This window comes from Lithobates pipiens, unplaced genomic scaffold, assembly GCF_037356315.1.
Source record: "Lithobates pipiens isolate NorthernLeopardFrog02 unplaced genomic scaffold, aLitPip1_a1.2 Scaffold_16, whole genome shotgun sequence".
NCBI classification, from domain to species: domain Eukaryota; kingdom Metazoa; phylum Chordata; class Amphibia; order Anura; family Ranidae; genus Lithobates; species Lithobates pipiens.
Genome location: NW_027507748.1, coordinates 348,015,632 through 348,036,916, shown reverse-complemented (window position 1 = coordinate 348,036,916; position 21,285 = coordinate 348,015,632). Strand labels below are relative to the sequence as shown.

Below are 21,285 nucleotides of genomic sequence, written 5' to 3'. Positions count from 1 at the left end.
GGCCTTTTGTCACCCAACGAGGGGAGCATCAGTGCTCCTGGGGCTAGACAACAGCACAGTGGTCTTCTACACAAGAAGGCAAGGAGAGAATCAGTCTATCCTTACTTCAAGAAGTAAAACCAATCCTGTCTTGGGCTCAGAAGAACCTAGCCAACGACTCAGTAGTTTATGTACCCGGAATTCTGAACATCCAAGCAGATTTCTAGTCTCCCTTCCAGTTGATCTAGTACATCTATTCACTTCCCCGTACAACTACAAGCTGGAGAAGAATTACGCGAGGGGCATTTATACCCACGCCTTTGGGATAGATGCACCGACGGATCAGTGGAAGTTTCGCAGAGCTTATGCTTTTACTCCGGTCCCGCTCATACTCATTATGCTTTGAAGACTCAGAGCAAAAGAAGTGAAGGTAGTGACAGTAATCCTGTACTGGCCAAACAGGCTATGGTTCCCCTTATTGGTTCTGCTCAGCTACCGATACCCAGTACCCCTGCCTCTCAGGCTGGACCTTCTATCACAGGGCTCAACTCTCGATCCATGCCTGGTACGTCTTCACCTGAGGGTCTGGTCCTTAAGAGAGAAAGGCTGGTTAACCTCAGCTGCTCCTCTGGGGTTCACCAGAACCAGTACTAACAGAGTCTATGGGACGATCTGGTCAAAGTTTGCAGAGTATGTGTCTGCTTCCGATGGATCATGTAGTAATCCAAAGATTCAGGATATATTGGGCTTCCTCCAAACAGGCTTGGACCTTGCCCTTTTAGCTCCCCTTAGAGTACAGAAAATCGGCCTTCACCAGTGTATATCGGGCTAGACATCCTTTGGTTCGACAGTTCTTTAAAAGTGCAGTCAGGCGTAGGCCTTAAAGAAAGCTGAGATTCCCTAAGTGAGATTTACCTCTTGTCCTTGACTTCCTTTCAGATACTGGATTGGAGTGTCCAGAGCCATTGCTGAATGGACTGTGCAGGCCATCTAACAAGGTCACACGGCTAAGGGCTTGGCTCCTCTGGAGGTGTTGACCGCACACTCAACCAGAATTGTGTTAACATCTTGGCAGCTTTGTGGTCCTCGATCAATACCTTCATGGCTCACTATTGTGTATTGTGCCTGCCTCTATCTTCTGTTAATTTTGTCTTAAAATCATATCTATTAATGGTTCAAATGAAAACCTTTTTTTGTTTAGCATTCTCGTCCATATCTTGTGAGGCTAGTTATTCCCACCATTATCCCATATATATGCTGCCATGGAGTCTTGTCAGGAAAAAGCAAAATATTCTATCAAATACTTACTGTAATTTTCCTTTCCTGAAGGACTCCATGGCAGCAGAAGTACCCTCACTTGTCATGAGTAGGCTAGTTAAGAAACACAGCCTAGGGCTCAGATTTAAAATTTAAAGTGGTTGTAAAGTCTCTTTTTTTTCTCTTAATAAAAATAACAAACATGTTATACTTACCTGCTCATTTTTGCGCAGAGCAGCCCACATCCTCCTCTTCTCGGGTGCCTCTTCTGTGCTCTTGGCCCCTCCCTCCTGTTGAGTGCCCCCACAGCAAGCAGCTTGCTATGGGGGCAGCCGAGCCGAGCTGCAGCTCTGTGTCCATTGAGACACAGAGCTGTGGTTCAGCCCCACCCCCTCTCTCTCCTGATTGGAGAACTGACTTTGATTGACAGCCAATGGCACAGCTGTGTCTCAGCCAATTAGGAGGGAGCATCCCGGGACACCAATATGCTGGGCAGAGATGGGGCTCAGGTAAGTACTAGGGGGGCTGCTGCACACAGAAGCCTTTTTATCTTAATGCGCAGAGATAAAAAAAAAAAAAAAATTACTTTACAACCACTCTAACCACTTCAATACCAGGCACTTTTGCCCCTTTCTGCCCAGGAGCTTTCTTTTGGTGGTGTTTGTTTAGCAAAAAATAAAAATAAAAACCCCAGTGGTGATCAAACTAAACTAAACTAAACAAAAAAAAGAAAATGTCTTCGTTATAAAATGTTTTCTCCTTCACTGATGGGCAGCACTAGTCAGGAGCTACTGACAGGCATTACTGAAGGGTCACTGATTGACACATTTATGGGCACTGACAGGCGTTCTTGATGGGGCACAGACTGGCAGCTGATGGGCACATCTGATGGGGGCTGTGCTGATAATCAATGTGCTGATTATCAGCACAGGCTCCCCCCTCTGACAGGGAGAGCCGCCGATCACTCTCCCTGTCAGTGCAGACTGAGGAAAGCCATTTATCGGCACTTCCTGGTTCACGCGATGATCAGCTGTAATTGGTCACAGCTGATAATGTGGTAAGTAGCCTCCGTCAGAGGCTCCATACCACGATTAGAGATGTGGTGTGTCAGACTGACACACAGAACCAGCAATCGCCGCACTGTGCACCCCCTTGCTGGCATGTTATCCTGCTGGACGTCATTTGATGCCCAGTCAGGATAACAAAACCACTGCCCGGCCGTCATTCTGCTATAGGCCGGGCAGTAAATCGTTAAGGGAGTGGAGTCCTTCGTTGGTAGGAGTGGAGGCAGAGTTACCCAAATGTATGCCGCAATAGAGTCCATCTGGAAAGGAAAATTACAGTAAATATTTGATAAAAATATTTCCATTATTCACACTACTAAAACACATAAATCAATGTGCAAACATATACATGTACATTTACAGTTATAATCCAGCAGGTTCAGTATCAGGTCTGCTGATGGAGGCACATCAATCCAGCAGTCCCCTAACCCATTCTTTTGCCATCTTGCACTTAGGCATTTTATGTACACTTAAATAAAAACACATTTTCAGTTTTTGCTTCATGAGAGAATGATGATGCAACAATACTATGTCAATTTAAAATTTGTAATCAATGTCATAAAAATATGAAGCATTTTTCATGCAGTCAGAAATATCAAAAGGCTAAAGAAAAAATATAATGGAAACTATGTGGATTTCATGTCACAGTATAATTATCTAGGACAGTACATGCTGATCTGTACCTCAGCTTTGTGAATTATACATGATATGTAGACCACCTATGGTAAAACGTCTCTATTTACATCAGTGAATACAAAGCTAGGTAAATAAATACACAATCTCTCCTTTGTATACTTTTCTCACCATCACAAAATCACTTCAAACAGTGAACATTTCCTAGTCAAAGGTTGCATTTTGCTACATATGTCCACCACATTGCACATGTTGTTAATACAAATGTACGTTGAGTAAAGCTGCAGTATAGGAGTAATTATAGGTATTGTGATCAGAAATCTTCAATACCTACAATTACCAATTTTAGGCAAATAAAAAGACCCAAAAGCAAAGCCAAGCAATTTTCTGCTGCCACGGTTTTTGTAAAGTTCCCAGCAAATGTCTGCCCAGCAAAGCTTTGATGTGTTCTGTGTGTTAGAAGGGCTTTATGACTAGGCTCTAGCACATTAAATGACATTCAGGTCCTGTTGGCTTGACATATGATGTAAGATTTACGTGCATTTATGTGTCTTACCTATAAGCGGTTTCTGTCCTCCCTGCAAGTAAAAATACGCTAAAAAGGTTTACTGTATGTGCATGATGAGGTCACACGTGTGCATGCATGATTATAGCAGTTCTATCTACAATCAGACAGAAACTAGTCTTTTTAAATGGAGTAGATGAAGTGCTGGGTGCACTTGATCTAGCTTTATATTGTATCTAATGCCAAAGTCTTTAATAGATAATTGAAGAGTAAGAACTTTTTTTTTTTTTTTTTTAATATTGCCGTCCATGTCCCAAATGGGGAAATTCATTTGTCGTGTTGATCATTGACATGTAATGGGAATTCCAGGGGCGTACCTAGAGCATTTGGCACCCGGGGCGGATCCTATATCTGGCGCACCCCCCCCCCCCCCATTAAAATGTAAAAAAAATACCCCACTGTGCCCCCTGCATCCTTCAATTTCTCTTTGTCACTACTGCGTACCCCCTCTCCACAACTGCACCTCTGGACCCCTTTACATTACACGGCACCCTGCCCTTCTGGACCCCTTTACATTACACGGCACCCTGCACCTTCTGGACCCCTTTACATTACACGGCACCCTGCACCTTCTGGACCCCTTTACATTACACGGCACCCTGCACCTTCTGGACCCCTTTACATTACACGGCACCCTGCACCTTCTGGACCCCTTTACATTACACGGCACCCTGCACCTTCTGGACCCCTTTACATTACACGGCACCCTGCACCTTCTGGACCCCTTTACATTACACGACACCCTGCACCTTCTGGGCCCCTTTACATTACACAACACCCTGCACCTTCTGGACCCCTTTACATTACACGGCACCCTGCGCCTCTTGGACCCCTTTACATTACACAGCCCCCTGCGCCTCTTGGCCCCTTTACATTACACAGCCTCCTGCGCCTCTTGGCCCCTTTACATTACACAGCCCCCTGCGCCTCTTGGCCCCTTTACATTACACAGCCCCCTGCGCCTCTTGGCCCCTTTACATTACACAACACCCTGATCCTCTGGACCCCTTTACATTACACAACACCCTGCTGCTCTGGACCCCCTGCATGTTAAACAGATCCCCCCTTCAGTGCAGCCCCCTCCTTCAGTGCAGACTCCCCCCCTTCAGTACCTCACATCAGCGTGGCGGCACATGCTCAGCAGATCCCCTCCCCCTGTTTACACATAAACAGAGAGGGGGAGGCGGCTGCTCGGCTGTGCCTGCCTGTGTGACATCCGTAATCGCACAGACAGCCTGCGGCCACGAGAGGAGGGGATGTAAAGTGCACCTATGTCACCCTGCATCCCCCGCACACCCCCTCCCCCTTGCATCACAACCCGATTGGTGATAGATAGGCTCGCCTCTCCTCTCCCTGTGCCTGTCACTGTACTATCCCGCAGCGCTGCCACCACTATAATCGCGGAGGGGTTGCCGGCCTGACACCCCCCAGTGTGTAGTACCCGGGGCGGCCCGCACCCCGCGCCCCCTACTTAGTATGCCTCTGGGGAATTCCAAAACCTTTTCCACCAGAACAGGAAAAAAAAAAAGAATCTTCCAATTGGGACACCTGTGACAACTGCCCAAGTAGAGACTCTCTCACTTAAAGAGATTTGCGTGCTGTTTAAGGGACTAAAAGGTGAAAGGGGACCTCGTTAGATGGAACACAGTCTGCATAACATTAAAAAGGATAAGTTCCTAAAAAAAACAAAAACAAATTTTTTTGCAAGGAAAAAAAAAAAAAAGTGCATTTTTTTTTTTTTTTTTTTTTTTTTAAGGAGCTTCAAAAGCATTGCACTGACAATCAGCAGATCGCTGGTGCCATGCAGGTCTCCTTCAGATCTGTCAGTATATCTGTGTGTCTGTACATCCCATATGGGCAAGCAGATACATTGACAGGAAGAATCAATAAACTACCACAGCACTATGGTAGGTCATTGAGAACTACAAGCTCGAAAGCCGCAAAGGATGTCAGGGCTTGTAGTTCATTCACACACAGAGCAAATTAATAACATGGCCACGTGGGTGGAACCCCCGCACGGACATGCCGATTTAAAAAAGCGATAGCTAGTACAGGGAACTTCCCACCCGTACTGCTGTCACAGGAAGGGGGGTGAAATCGGGCAGCAGTGAATACGGGTGGAACATGCAACATGTTCCCAAAGGTGAACTTATCCATTAAAGCAGCTTTAACCCTTCACAACCAAAAAACAACAACCTGTTATTCCACAAATCACCCCGATTTTATTCACTTAAAGTGGTTGTAAACTCCAACATATACCCAGTGAAGTGACTGGCCTCAGGTGGTACACAGATGAAACAAATCCTTCTACAAATGTTGTACCCATTTATCTACATCCCTTCAAAGTCTAGCATTTAGAAAGCTTGTCTGAGCTGTCAGAAAAACAGGGGCAGAGCTGAAATTACACTCTGCAGAGTTCATGGACACACTTCCCTTCACACAGCACACATTAACAGAGTGGCTGTCAATCAGATGGAGCTCCCTCTCCTGTCACCTTTTTTTTCTCTTGGTATCAGGAATACTTGTCAAAACTTATGCTGATAGTAGAGGAAAGAAGCAGCAGACAGAAATGACAATTTGTGCTCTTAATTGAGACAAGTACACAATATAGAAGAATATGCTTTGTTCATATTTCATGTCTGAAATTTACAACCACTTTAAGATACCAGATAAATAAATTTTTAACATAACACAAATTGGATTTTGATGCGTATAATACTGTAAAGAAGGAGCAAAGTGGAGTTACAAATTGTTTGGAAGGACTTAGGATATTTTTAAAATATCACATTTAAAGTGGAACTCGTCTCCCCCTCCGTCTTTGGACCGGTATCCTGTTCCCACTTCCGGGAGTCTGGGCCATAGCCCGTGACATCACCGTGGGGCTCCCTCCTCCTCTCCCTGTTGCTGGGCCAGTAGGAGAGGGGAGCGGAGCCTCGTGCATGCGCAGTAGGGTTCCCGGCGCAAAGCCATAAGGCTACACTGCTGGGTACCCTTACCTGCAATAGGGCAGCAGCCCCCCGACAGCTGATGGAAACATCAGCTGCAGTGCCAACATTGCGGAACTCCAGGACAGGTAAATGTCCTATTATTAAAAGCCAGCAGCTGCAGCATGTATAGCTGCTGGCTTTTAATTTTTAATTTTTTGGGTGGAACACCACTTTAAGGCATTTTCAAGTCATGACTTTACCTGTTATCATGCCAGTATTTGGAGCTTAGGCTGATTTGGGTATACAATTGGGTATGACATGTAAAGCCATTATTTACCATCGTACAGCTATAAAACAAGTGGCACCAAACTTTCAATCTATCCACAAAAACATGGAAAAAGTGAAGAAAGCTGCCTTTACGTTACAATAGGAAGAGATATCACCTCACTTAAAGTTGATGTAAACCCTTTTGTCTTACTTTTATCTATAGGGAAGTCTAAGGCTTACCTATAGGTAGTGGAAATATCTCCTAAAACGTGCACCGTTTAGGAGATATTTAACTTGTAGTGCGCCAATGTCGTCATTGGTGCATGCGCTGTGAAGAGAGATCACCGTGCACAGTCACAGAACCAGAGTCCGTGGCCCCAGAAGGAAAAGGGGCAAAGATGGACGCGGCCTGCACAGGGGACAGCATAGGCTTTGTTGCAGGTAAGTGTCATATAATGGGACATAATGTGATGCATACTAGCCCATTATGCTTTTAATTTTCAGGCCTTGCGGGGAGCAAAAGAGGAAGAGTAAAACCCAATCGGGGCTTACTTCCTCTTTAAATACACTAAAACCTTTATAATTTATGTAGACAAAACCAGTAATTTTCTACCCCCTCCCTCTTTGAAATACACAGCCAATTAGGCCTCTTGCACATGATACCCCTCTTTGAGCATCTACTTTTTCAGACATTTTATTTTGTACGTATTAGCGCATTTATGCGCAGTTTCCAGTATACGCATTTGCGCATTTGTGCGTGCAAATACGCGAAAACTTATCACATTCTCATTCTCCATAATATGTAAATGGACATTTACGTGCAGTCACGCTCATGTAGCGTAAATTACTGACCAAAAAAGCTGATTTTTCTATATATTTTTTTACTGAATGCACAGCACTTGTTTATGCGCCTGTGTGCATATGCACATTACAATTAATGGGCTGTATTTTAGCTCAGAAAAAAAGAAAAAAAAAAGATGTACTGAGCTTTTTCAAGCTGCAAGAGGCCTTATAGTGCAAAAACATTTTAAAATGTTAAACTAAATACCAATGATAATTATAGTTACAAAAGGACTGCTCTTAGGATATGAAGCAGAAAAAACAGCATCTCAGCATGCACAGGGCAAGGCTTTAAAAAAACGGTAAGGCAAACTTATTGTTGAAGCTACTAGATAAAGCCTTAATGGTTCTGAACAGGAGCCATTGTTGGGTGTGACTTTCCAGCTCTTAATTGACCAAAACAGATATGCTATCATTACTTAAAAATCAATGATAATGTATGATGGTGCTATGAGGGCATAAGGCAAAGTATGGCAACTATGTATATTATCACACCCAAAAATTGAACTAGCCATGCATTTTCATGTGCAAGGAAGATAGGAGATAAAGTGCAATTCAAATGAATGCATTAAACTCACCTGGGGTGACAACAGCCACTTCACTCATTACCCATGTGTTTCCATTTTGTTCACCACCTGTACATGTACAGGCAGTGGCACTTAGTGGTAATATCCTAAAATCACACATTATTTAACAGTTTTCATGTACCTTGCATCCTTATGTCATGATATTCCGTATGTGAAAAAAAGGATCATTGTCATTAAGAGCTTTGTAAATCACACATAAAACAAAATGTGTAATTTTATACCATCTGCAGATATCTATAGATTAGCCATTTTCGACAAGAGTTCTGTGGAACCCTAGGGTTGTCCAAAGGGTGCTAGGGGTTCCTTGAGCTGTGGCTGTGACTGACCTTCAATTTGATGGCTCCTGCATAGTCCCAGGCCAAAACCACTTGGCAAAGCCAGTTACATAACACCAATGATCTTTTTAGCGGTTTGCAAAAGTAACATTCTGACCACTGCAAAGAGAGAATTTTCCCAACTGGTCACCAATGCATGGGGCATTTTTTCAACTGACCCCCAATAAATTGGTTTTAGAAGAGGGTCCCAGAAACTAGAATGTTATTTCTAAGTTTCCTCTGGGGTCAAAAGGTTAAGAAAGGCTGCAATAGAGTGACTGTACTGAGAGACAACACATACAACTTTTGGTGCTTTGGAGGGAACTATTTATTTCTGTAACCGTGCAGTACTTTCTTTTTTATAGACCCCAATAAACTGACACCTACATTGCTTTTGAATTTTACAATGTACTAAAATTCTACCTCAAGACAAGAAAGTCTTTATAATTTGTGGCTGCCGTGGACCTCTAACACATCTGACTATGAGCAACTGTGGTTACACACAACTTAAATGGACTAGTACCAACACCAAATTTCTTACTAATACAAGAGAACAGGTACAGTGATCAAACAAGAGCTAAACCAACATGTCAATGCAACCTATAGCGTTTTTCATTCTGCCTTTTCGATATCTGTTACAATTTCTGTTTGTTTTTAATGCAAGTGTTGGCTTATAATGTTATCATGTCTAATATAATATCATAGGTCTCATAATTAGCATGAATGTGTGCATATTGAAGGTCCAAATCCACAGATCAGGCTTAAATGCATAGCTAGACCTTAAACAGAAATATACAAATTGTAAATCTACGATTTACACATTTAATGCCGAATAGAACAGGATTTAAAGAGACTACATAATATGTACACTCAATATTTCACCAGATTTTTCTATACCTTTCATTCATTACCCAAGTGCATAATGACTTAGAGGGAGTTTTCAATATCAAATACATGCTAGGAGGTATTCTGTGGAATTATTTGTCTATGCATTATTTCCGTTATAAAACCTCAAAATTTTGGCTCTGCAGCTTACACATGTACTTGCAAATGTATGGCCAGTTATAGGTGGGGGCAGTGACCATTTGTACTGTTGGAATACTGGCGAGTGCGCCCCTGTGCCTTTAAGGAGGGCTCACCTGCCCTCTGCCTAGCCATTATAATGCATGTACTTTATACTATCAAAGCTCTCAAAATTTAGAGTCAAGCCTGCAGATAATAATGGGGCTCTGTAGCTTGCAAAACGTGTGCAAACTAAACCCGTTTTTAACGCAAACTGTTAGACAGGATCATTCAGTTGGTTGCAGGCTGGCAAGTTGAGCAGGGAATTTTCTTTGGTTTTGTTTGACATGTGTCGCCTTTCCAAGTGCTCCTTGCTGCAAACACCAGTTATAGGTGGGGGCAGCGGCCAGTTGTTTGTACTTTAAAAAAACAATGTCTCTATCAACTACTTCTTCACACAATCAGGCTGGCTGCATTTATCATGCAACCAGCTTTAAATGTTCATTGTCTGCCCACGGTATTAAAAATATTCCGCGGGCCACTATTACAGGTAAACAACATACTGTATATTGGTGTATTTAGCTGCTCAAAGCTGTTTAGTGCCAGAACCAAAGTGTTTTGTGATTTTCAACATTACATTTACTTTCACTGTTTATTTTTTTTTTACTGATTTATAAACCCTACAAAGTTCAGAGTGCAATTCTAATGAAATTATGCCACTTGTTGTAGTGATTGGCACAAGGCGTTATCATGTCAGTAATTTCCTAGTTTCCTGTACCCGATTACCTATACAAAATTAAAAAAGCACCATTTAACGACTTCAGCCCCGGACCAATAAACACCCTAAGGACCAGAGGTCTTTTTACAATTTCGCACTGCGCTACTTTAACTGGTAATTGCGCGGTCATGCAATATTGCACCCAAATGAAATTTGCGTCCTTTTCTTCCCACAAATAGAGCTTTCTTTTGATGGTATTTGATTGCCTCTGCGATTTTTATTTTTTGCGATATAAATGGAAAAAGACCGAAAATTTTGAGAAAAAATGATATTTTCTACTTTTTGTTATAAGAAAAAATCGAATAAACTCAATTTTAGTCATACATTTAGGGCAAAATTTATTCAGCCACATGTCTTTAGTAAAAAAAAAAAAAAATGTCAATAAGCGTATATTTATTGGTTTGCGCAAAAGTTATAGCGTCTACAAACTAGAGTACATTTTCTGGAATTTACACAGCTTTTAATTTACGACTGCCTATCTCATTTCTTGAGGTGCTAAAATGGCAGGGCAGTACAAACCCCCCCCCCCCCCCCCAAATGACCCCATTTTGGAAAGTAGACACCCCAAGGAAGTTGTGGAGAGGCATATTGAGCCCATTGAATATTTTTTTTTTTGTGCCAAGTGATTGAATAATGACACAAAAAAAATAAAAAATACAAGTTTACAAAAAGTTGTCACTAAATGATATATTGCTCACACATGCCATGGTTATATGTGGAATTGCACCCCAAAATATATTCTGCTGCTTCTCCTGAGTACGAGGATACCACATATGTGGGACTTTTTAGGAGTCTAGCTGCGTACGGCACCCCGAAAACCAATCACTGCCTTCAGGGTTTCTGAGGCCGCGTACACACGGGCGGACTGTTCGCCCAACTTTGTCCGCTGAACAGTGTTTCAGCGGACAGTCCGCTCGTGTGTGGGCTTCAGCGGACAGTTTCAGCGGACAGTCTGACGAACAAAGTTTTTCGGAATTCCCGTAAGACAGTCCGCTGAAACTTGGTTTGAGCGGACAGTCCGCTCGTGTGTAGGCTTGTTCGACAAACTAAGTTTCGCGCATGCTCAGAAAGGATTTACACGGCGAAGGTTGCATTGCAGTGTATTGGACGTCGTATTTTTCGTCCCGTCGTACGTGCCGTTCACGTCATCGCGCACGCTTTCAGCGGACTGTTCGTTCATCGTGTGTGGTCAAGTCCGTTCATGCAAATTTTGAGCGGACTGTTTGTCGGATTGTTTGACGAACAAAGTTGGGCGAACAGTCCGCCCGTGTGTACGCGGCCTGAGGGAATTTTTGATTACACTGCTCACTACCAATCACAGTTTCGAAGGCCATAAAATGCCAAAATAGCACAAACCCCCCCCCCCCAAATGACCCCATTTTGGAAAGTAGACACCCCAAGCTATTTACTGAGAGGCATGTTGAGTCCATAAAATATTTTATATTTTGCCACAAGTTGCAGGAATTTAAATTTTTTATTTTTTTTTGCACAAAGTTGTCACTAAATGATATATTGCTGACACATGCTATGGGCATAAGTGAAATTACACCCCAAAATAAATTCTGCTGCTTCTCCCGAGTACGGGGATACCACATGTGGGGGACTTTTTGGGAGCCTAGCCACGTACGGGACCCCGAAAACCAAGCACTGCCTTCCGGATTTAAATATAAAATGCTACCAAAAAAAAAAAAACTTAGCGATCGCAGGGATCAGGCCTGACTCTGCGATCGCTGCAGTTATGTGTTTAGTGTTTTGTAAGTGACAGTGATCGATCGATACTGCACTTGGGTGGGCTGGGCAGAGGGGCAAAACGCAGATGCTAGCAGGTATCTGGGCTGATCCCGCTAACAATGCGTTTTTTTGGAACCCTAAACTGCTGGGGACGCTAGTATAGATCTGATCAGATCAGATATTGATCTGTTCAGATTCTATACCACTACGGGAGGTGTATGCTTTGCGCGTGAGTGTTAGCGGTACTGGCACTAACCTAGCGCTGCCTGGGGCGACGCAGACCCTGACCCTAAAACCTAATTGATATCACCCACCGGGTGATCAGGGGGTTAAACCTTTATTGGGTAATAAATGGTGGGTGCCCTGATGCTATAAAAAGCAAACTAACCAGAGTCACCCGTAACACTTACATGGTGATCACTGGTGAAAGGGTTAACTAGGGGCAATCAGGGGGTTCAAATTTTTATTAGGTAGTATATGGGGGTCCCTGTCGTTATATAAAAACCTGACAGGGAACCTAAATAACTAACTGGCTAACCAGCGTCACCAGTGACACCTATACTGTGATCGCTGGTGAAAGGGTTAACTAGGGGCAATCAGGGGGTTAAAACCATTATTGGGTAGTATATCGGGGTACCTAGCGCTATAAAAACCTGGCGGTGAACCTAAAAAAATAACTAGCTACCTAGCGACAATAATGCAGCGATCAGAAAAATGATCGCTTAGTGACACTGGCAAAAGGGGGTGAAAGGGTTAACGCTAGGGGCAATCAGGGGGTTAAACCTTTATTGGGGGGGTTATAGGGGGCTACCCTGGACCTAACACTAACTGCCCTGACAGTTTTTACTTTTACAACTGACACTGAATGCAGTGATCAGTAAATAAATGATCAATGCAATCAGTGACACTGTGGGGGGGGGGTTTGTGTACCTATGTGTACCTATGTGTTAGTGTAGTGTTTTGGTGCACTTACTTTTTGTCTTCTCCTCGTAGTCCGGTCAAAAAGACCGCCCCCCGAGGAGAATGACATAATTTCCTCCTTCCTGTGTATACAATACACAGTGGTAGGAAGCTTGTCATTGGCCAGGAGCGATCGAGAGGGGATGGCCAGAAACCAACGGCCATCCCCTCATCACGGATCGCTCCTGCAGCGAACCGGACCGCCGTATCCAGCGGGAGGGGGTCCGATCGGACCCCCCACCCGCTGGAAGGCAGGCACGTACATGTACATGCTTGTGCCTGCCTGTGCCATTGTAATGACGTACAATGGCAATACGGCGGTCCTTAAGTGGTTAAACAAACAAAAAAAAAAAAGCCACTTTCTGATAAGCAACTTTCACAATGTACTGACTTTTCTGCACATTGCTTTTTAACCACCTTCAGACCGGACCATTTTGCTGGTAAATGACCAGAGGTCTTTTTACAATTTGGCACTGCGCTGCTTTAACTGGTAATTGCGCGGTCATGCAATGTTGTACCCAAACAAAATTTGCGTCCTTTTCTTCCCACAAATAGAGCTTTCTTTTGATGGTATTTGATTGCCTCTGCGATTTTTATTTTTTGCGATATAAACGTAAAAAGACCGCAAATTTTGAAAAAAAATGATATTTTCTACTTTTTGTTATTAGAAAAATCCAATAAACTCAATTTTAGTCATACATTTAGGCCAAAATGTATTCAGCCACATGTCTTTGGTAAAAAAAAAGTCAATAATTGTATATTTATTGGTTTGCGCAAAAGTTGTCACATCTACAAACTAAGGTACGTTTTCTGGAATTTACGCAGCTTTTAGTTTACGACTGCCTATCTCATTTCTTGAGGTGCTAAAATGGCAGGGCAGTACAAAACCCCCCCAAATGACCCCATTTTGGAAAGTAGACACCCTGAGGAAATTGATAAGTGGCATGTTGAGCCCATTGAATATTTTATTTTTTTGCCTCAAGCGATTGAATAATGACAAAAAAAATTTTTTTTTTTTTTTTTTACACAAAGTTGTCACTAAATGATATATTGCTCACACATGCTATGGGCATATGTGAAATGACACCCCAAAATAAATTCTGCTGCTTCTCCTGAGTACGGGGATACCACATATGTGGGACTTTTTGGGAGCCTAGCCGCGTACGGGGCCCCGAAAGCCAAGAACCGCCTTCAGGTTTTCTAAGGGCGTAAATATTTGACTTCACTCCTCACTACCTATTACAGTTTTGAAGGCCATAAAATGCCAAGATGGCACAAAACCCCCACAAATGACCCCATTTTAGAAAGTAGACACCCCAAGCTATTTGCTGAGAGGCATGTTGAGTCCATGGAATATTTTATATTTTGCCACAAGTTGCGGGAAAATTACAAACTTTTTTTTTTTTTTTCACAAAGTTGTCACTAAATGATATATTGCTCACGCATGCCATGGGCATATGTGAAATGACACCCCAAAATAAATTCTGCTGCTTCTCCTGAGTACGGGGATACCACATATGTGGGACTTTTTGGGAGCCTAGCCGCGTACGGGGCCCCGAAAACCAAGCACCGCCTTCAGGCTTTCTAAGGGCGTTACAGTTTTGAAGGCCATAAAATGCCAAGATGGCACAAACCCCCCCCAAATGACCCCATTTTTGAAAGTAGACACCCCTAAATTTAGGGGTACACTAGTGAGACTAGGTAATAAATGGCGGGTGCCCTGAAACTATAAAAAAAATAACTAACCAATCAGCGTCACCTGTAACAGTTATATGGTGATCACTGGTGAAAGGGTTAACTAGGGGGCAATCAGGGGGCTTTATGCGGTAGTATATGGGGGTCCCTGGCGCTATAAAAAGCTGCGGCGAACCTAAATACCTACCTGCCTAACTAGCGTCACCTGTGACACTAATACAGCGATCAGAAAAACGATCGCTTATTAGGCTGGGTTCACACTGGAGCGATGCGGGAACGCCACGAATGCGCGGCGGGTTCCCGCATCGCATGCCTCCCGGCGGCAGTTCACACTGCCCTATGCGAACTGCTGGGAGTGTCAGTGAAATGTTAATGACACCCCCAGATCAGTTCGCATATCGCAGTGCGATCTGCAAACTCGGATCGCATGGTGTGAACACCCATGCGATCCGATTCTGCTGCGGACCAAAAAAAGGGTCCCGTGCGAGTTTGCGGCGGGTGCGACACGAATTCAGCCATACTATCTGTATGGCTGAACTCGAATCGCACAGAGATCGGATGTGATTTGCACTGCAGTGCGGTGCGAATCACATCCGTTCTCATAAACCGCTGCAATGTGAACCCAGCCTTAGTGACACTGGCGACGGGGGGTGATCACGGGGTTAAACCTTTATTGGGGGGGTTAGGGGGGTACCTTAGAACTAAAGGGGGCTAACCCTAACTGCCCTAACAGTTATTACAGTCACAAATGACACCCGCCGGGTGATCAGGGGGTTAAACCTTTATTAGGTAATAAATGGCGGGTGCCCTGAAACTATAAAAAAATAACTAACCAACCAGCGTCACCTGTAACAGTTATATGGTGATCACTGGTGAAAGGGTTAACTAGGGGGCAATCAGGGGGCTTTATGCGGTAGTATATGGGGGTCCCTGGCGCTATAAAAAGCTGCGGCGAACCTAAATACCTACCTGCCTAACTAGCGTCACCTGTGACACTAATACGGCGATCAGAAAAATGATCGCTTATTAGGCTGGGTTCACACTGGAGCGATGCGGAAACGCCACGAATCCGCGGCGGGTTCCCGCATCGCATGCCTCCCGGCGGCAGTTCACACTGCCTTATGCGAACTGCTGGGAGTGTCAGTGAAATGTTACTGACACCCCCAGATCAGTTCGCATATCGCAGTGCGATCTGCAAACTCGGATCGCATGGTGTGAACACCCATGCGATCCGATTCTGCTGCGGGCCAAAAAAAGGGTCCCGTGCGAATTTGCGGCGGGTGCGGCGGGTGTGGCGGGTGCGGCGAATGGCTGAACTCGAATCGCACAGAGATCGGATGTGATTTACACTGCAGTGCGGTGCGAATCACATTCGTTCTCATAAACCGCTGCAATGTGAACCCTGCCTTAGTGACACTGGCGACGGGGGGGTGATCACGGGGTTAAACCTTTATTGGGGGGCTTAGGGGGGCACATTAGAACTAAAGGGGGCTAACCCTAACTGCCCTAACAGTTATTACAGTCACAAATGACACCAATGCAAAAAAAAAAAAGCAATTGGTGTCACTGTGACTGGGGGGGCAGGGGTAATTGGGGGGTGATCGGGGGGTAAAGGGGGGGTGTGAGTGTGCCTGGCATGTTCTACTGTGTAGTGTAGTGCTTGTGCAACTCACCGATGCTCTCTCCTCGGTGCCGGAACGAAAACTACCGACACGGAGGAGAGAATACATCACTTCCTCTCCTGTGTTTACATTACAGGAGAGGAAGTGATGTCACCGGACAATTTCATTCGCCGGGAGCGATCGCGAGGGGGTGGCCATGAATGAATGGCCGTCCCCTCGTCCGGGATCGCTCCCGAACGAATACCGACCGCCGCAGGCACCGGGCGGGGGCCCGATCGGGCCCCCGACCCGCGGGAGGCAAGGGACGTACATGTAAGCCCTTATGCCTGCCCGTGCCATTCTGCCGACGTACATCGGCGTGCGGCGGTCGGCAAGTGGTTAAGAGAAGCAGAACACGTAACCACTTGCTGACCAGCCACCGCAGTTTTACTGTGGCAGAATGGCATGGCTGGGCAAAGCGACGTTATGTTATGTCGCTTCCCCTTGTGGCCACTAGGGGTGCACATGGCCGCAGCTTGCCCCCGGAGCCGATGCGAGTGCCCAGTGGTCACGATGACCGCCAGGCTCCTGCGATCGCTCGTGACACACCAAGAACCGGATCTGTGTGTGTGTGTGTGTATAAACACACACATCCTGGTTCTCTGAGGGGAGAAGAGACTGATCGTGTGTTCATACAAAGTACGAACAACGATCTGTCATCTCCCCTAGACAGTCCCACCCCCCCCTTCAGTTAGAACACAGAGAGGGAACACAGTTAACCCCTTGACCGCCCCCTAGTGTTAACCCCTCCCCTGCCAATTACATTTTTATCACTGTATAAATGCCAACGGTCCCACAAATGTGTCAAAAGTGTACGATGCGTCCGCCATAATGTCATAGTCTCGAAAAGAAAAAAAATGCAGATCGTCGCCATTACTAGTAAAGAAAAAAAATAAATAGTAATAAAAATGCTATAAACCTGTTCCCCATTTTGTAGACGCTATAATTTTTGTGTTTATTACGAAAAAATATGTAGAAGAATACATATTGGCCTAAACTGAGAAAAACGTGTTTAAAAAGAAATTTGGGAATATTTATTATAGCAAAAAGTACAAAATATTGTGTTTTTTTCAAAATTGTTGTTTTTTTTGTTTACAGCACAAAAGATAAAAACCGCAGAGATGATCAAATACCACCAAAAGAAAGCTCTATTTAAGGGGAAAAAGGACGTAAATTTTGTTTGGGTGCAGCGCCGCGCGACTGTGCACTTGTCAGTTAAAGTGACGCAGTACCAAATCGCAAAAAATGGCTCGTCATTCAGTAGCCAAATCTTCCGGGGCTAAAGCGATTAAAGAACAAAGACCAAGTTGTAAAGTGGTATTCCTAACTTAACATGGTGCTGAATTGAAACTCTCTCCAAAATGCAAGAAAACGTAAAATTAAAGTAGCACAAAAGCCACCAGCAATATACATCCTAACTAGCTTTGAATGAGCCAGGCAATACCAATTAAGCTCCATACACACCAAGTTTTTCTGCTGATTTTCTTCAGATTTTACCAAAACCATGTAGTGCGAGGGCCTGCCTGATTGCATATAAATTGAAACTCCTAAGGTTTGACCTCATATTATATGGTTTTGGTAAATCTGAAGGAAAAAAACTCAGCAGAAAAACTGATAGTGTGTATGGGGCTTTATTGTTCTGAAACCACAGTTGCTCTGAATGAATTTACGCTGCTCCAAATGTTAAGCACCATGGTGGAGAAATACACCCTCTAGTGGTTAATCCATATAACAGATTGAATAAAGCGGGAGGCCAAGCTAAAGGCCAAGTGTTAAAGTGTAACTTTCATAGAAAATTATTACAAAAAACTAAATGGATAGAGAATATAATATATATATATATATATATATATATATATATATATATATATATATAAATAAAACTTTTCAGTCTGCTGTGCTGCCTGTCATTTTCTGTAAAATGCAACACACTACAGCAACCTGGACACGCTCTGTGGATGTACAGAACATCTTCAAAAAATGTCAGTTCTGACAGAACAAGCAAAAATCTACTGGACAGTGCATTTTAGTAATAGGATAAGATTATAGATATTACGTCTTCACAGAATAAAAAGGTTCTAAATCCAGCCATAATGTAAAGAACGTGACCTAAATTTTTCTTAGAACAGTTTCCGGTTTGCAAGTTTAGATATTTTTACAATATGACATTCAGAAACTGCTTTATAAGACAAAACAAAGGCAATCCTCTTTGAACCCTGACAAAGCAGATCAGCACTGTAAATGCTTGAACTAAGCAGAAGTTTTATAATAAAGTATTTCAAGCCAAAAACTGTGTGTTTTGTTTTAAGAGTGGGAATAAATTAGAACCCCTGACTATTTTACTGCTACTCAATACTCCAAAAAACAAAAATTAATTTTTTTTTGGCTAGAGTTGAGCTTTAAAGGCTAAATACTAAAACAAATTTGCATCATCCTCATGCATTCGCCTATATAGATGGAGTTCAGAATCATAAAGTAACATAGTTATACTTAAAGAGCCTTACATTCTGAATATTTATTATACTGTAATTAAAGTGTACAGTAACATAGGATTGTCAAAAGACTGACAACTAAAAGGGGAGTACTGTTTGTAGGCCTAGGTAACAGAGGGGTGGAAATCATATAGGAAGCCATTATTAAGTGGCTGGATTTTGGAGGATTTGCACTTGCATTTAAAAAGCATTTTTCTCTTCTAAGTTGTGTCAGTATAAGTTGTATGCATTATACTTTACCTGTGCAAAATATAACTTTAACTTCTTTCCATTGAAGTCAGATTCGTGTAACTCAATTCTTGCTCTAGCTGCAGCTTCTGGGTTGCTGAAATTTATTCTAACTCTTCTAAAGCTTTTAAACAGCTGAAAGGAGACCTCATTGTCATAGATAGTGAAGAGAGCTTTGAATCTTTCCTGAATGGAAACAAAGAAACTGGGAATTAAATTACTTTCTTTAAAATAGCAGCATAAAAAAACAAAAAAACAAAAAAAAAAACCTCTAGTCTGCCATGTCCTTTCTTTGCAATGGCTGTGGAACGAGTATGCAGTCTATGATAACTTGGGGAGGTAATAACAAAGGTTTATGCGCCAATGTAACGATGCAAGAAAATAGTATTTGTGGTGCACGCCACATTAAATAGCCAGATAGAATTATTTCAGTTCTTTCTGCCCCACCCACGCCAGTGTTTGTTTCAGAGTAAAACAGAAACTGGCGCAGGGTCCTCTCTTACATGATTTCAGTATATAGATCAGGCCTATGTGAATTGTCTGCAAACCGCTCACACTACTGTCTCTACTTGTGCAGTGAACCCTACTCATCCCTCCTGCACTCAATTTAGCAGGGGGGGGGGGTAGTGGAGGGGGGTTTGGAGCATGCAGCTCCACCTGAACTGGTATATGCTGTGTCTGTAACAGACACAGCATATAACAAGAAGCAGATTGATGGGCTTGCACCCCAGAGCAGGATCTGCTACATTTTCTCAGCTTAGAATAGTGATACATACATACAGTATGTGCCACTCTTTGTTAATAAAAAAGAAGTGGTCATATTCAGGTACAAATATTTCATGCTTTCTGATGTATATCCCACAGATATGGGAACCTCATTACCAGTAACTCACATCAAAATCATGATACATATATAAGGTGTATGTCATGCAAGATCAAGTGTGAGAATTACAAACTTTAAAAGTTTTCTATAGCTGTGTCACGATCTCGCTCAAACGTATTCATAGAACATAAGACTACATTACCGGCATCCTCAACAAGTGTCCTTAGGTATACTGCACGGGAATTTTCATCTTTGCAATCCAATTCCTGCACTATTTCACAGTTCACACTGCTATCTGCGAATCGATCTGGGGGTGTCATTAACTTTGTATTGACATCCGCAGCAGTTCGCATAGGGCAGTGTGTACTGACTGCCAGGGAGATGCGATGCGGGAACCAGTGCAGGTTCCCACATCACAATAGTGTGAACCTAGCCTTAACGTACAAGCTGTTTTATTAGTTTATTTACATTTAAAACACAACAAATGGGTCCTACATACCTTCTGATCATCTACCTCAAAGACAGACTCATGAACGCTACATGCAAACAGAGATGTCGGAAGGTCACTAAAATCCATTAGTTCTTCAAGATCATCATCATTTTCTCCAAAGATCATCTCTTCTTCCTCCTCTTCTTGGTCACTGCTGTATATATCTGAACTTTCATTCCACGCTTTCATGGTGTCTCTCAGCATTGTTACTGCTTGTTAACTCCTTAGATCCTCTTTGTGATCAAAATAATCTGCAAAACATTACATAATTAATACAAATTACTTCTAACACAAACACACAGACCACAAATTATAAACTAGGTCAGAGGTTCTACATCAATGATCTCCCCCCTTGCGTCCAGGTCCCGCATCTAGGGACTGCTCTCCTGTACTGTGACATCACCATCCTGCCTCTCCAGCTCATCCAATTAGAGAAGGCTTTGCGTTCAGAGGATGCAAGGCATTCTCTGAATGGCGCCCATGCCAAGAGGCTGACCATCTGTAAATCACAGAGCATCAGGCCAGCCACTCAGCACGGAACCCAGAAGCAAGTGGAGATTACTGAAGTATATATATATATATATAGCGCTACACATATATATAAATATATATATATATATATATATATATATATATATATATATATATGCATTTGTTGTGAGGTCAGGCACTGATGTTGGAGGAGAAGGCCTGGCATGCAGTCTCCGCTCTAAGAGCCCTTTCACACTGGCACTGATCTGCGTCAACAGTAAAACGCTGCTAGTTTTAGCGGCGCTTTACCGCTGTTTAAGAGGCGCTTTTAACCCCCACTAGCAGACAAAGGGTTAAATGTAGAGGTCGACCAATATGGGTTTTTCTCTGGCCGATGCCGATATTTAAGAAAAATAAATGTGTAGCGCTATAATAAAGACAATAAAATAGAAATATACGAATCACAATATAGATCATTCAGATAAGAGAAGAAAGGTTATTCACAATGTTAATTGAACATC

General features: G+C 43.2%; 1 protein-coding gene across 1 annotated transcript in view; it reads right to left on the bottom strand.

Annotated features, from left to right (window-relative positions):
- The window catches only part of RCAN3 (RCAN family member 3), a 64,482-nt gene that overhangs the window by 28,391 nt on the left and 14,806 nt on the right, over nucleotides 1–21,285 (bottom strand). Inside the window, exons 2-3 of the mRNA XM_077481853.1 lie at nucleotides 20,303–20,544; nucleotides 18,993–19,166 (exon numbers count right to left, since the gene is read on the bottom strand). Of these exons, the coding sequence (XP_077337979.1) occupies nucleotides 18,993–19,166; nucleotides 20,303–20,497 (369 nt within the window). The 5' untranslated portion in view covers nucleotides 20,498–20,544. The remainder of the gene's footprint in view (nucleotides 1–18,992; nucleotides 19,167–20,302; nucleotides 20,545–21,285) is intronic.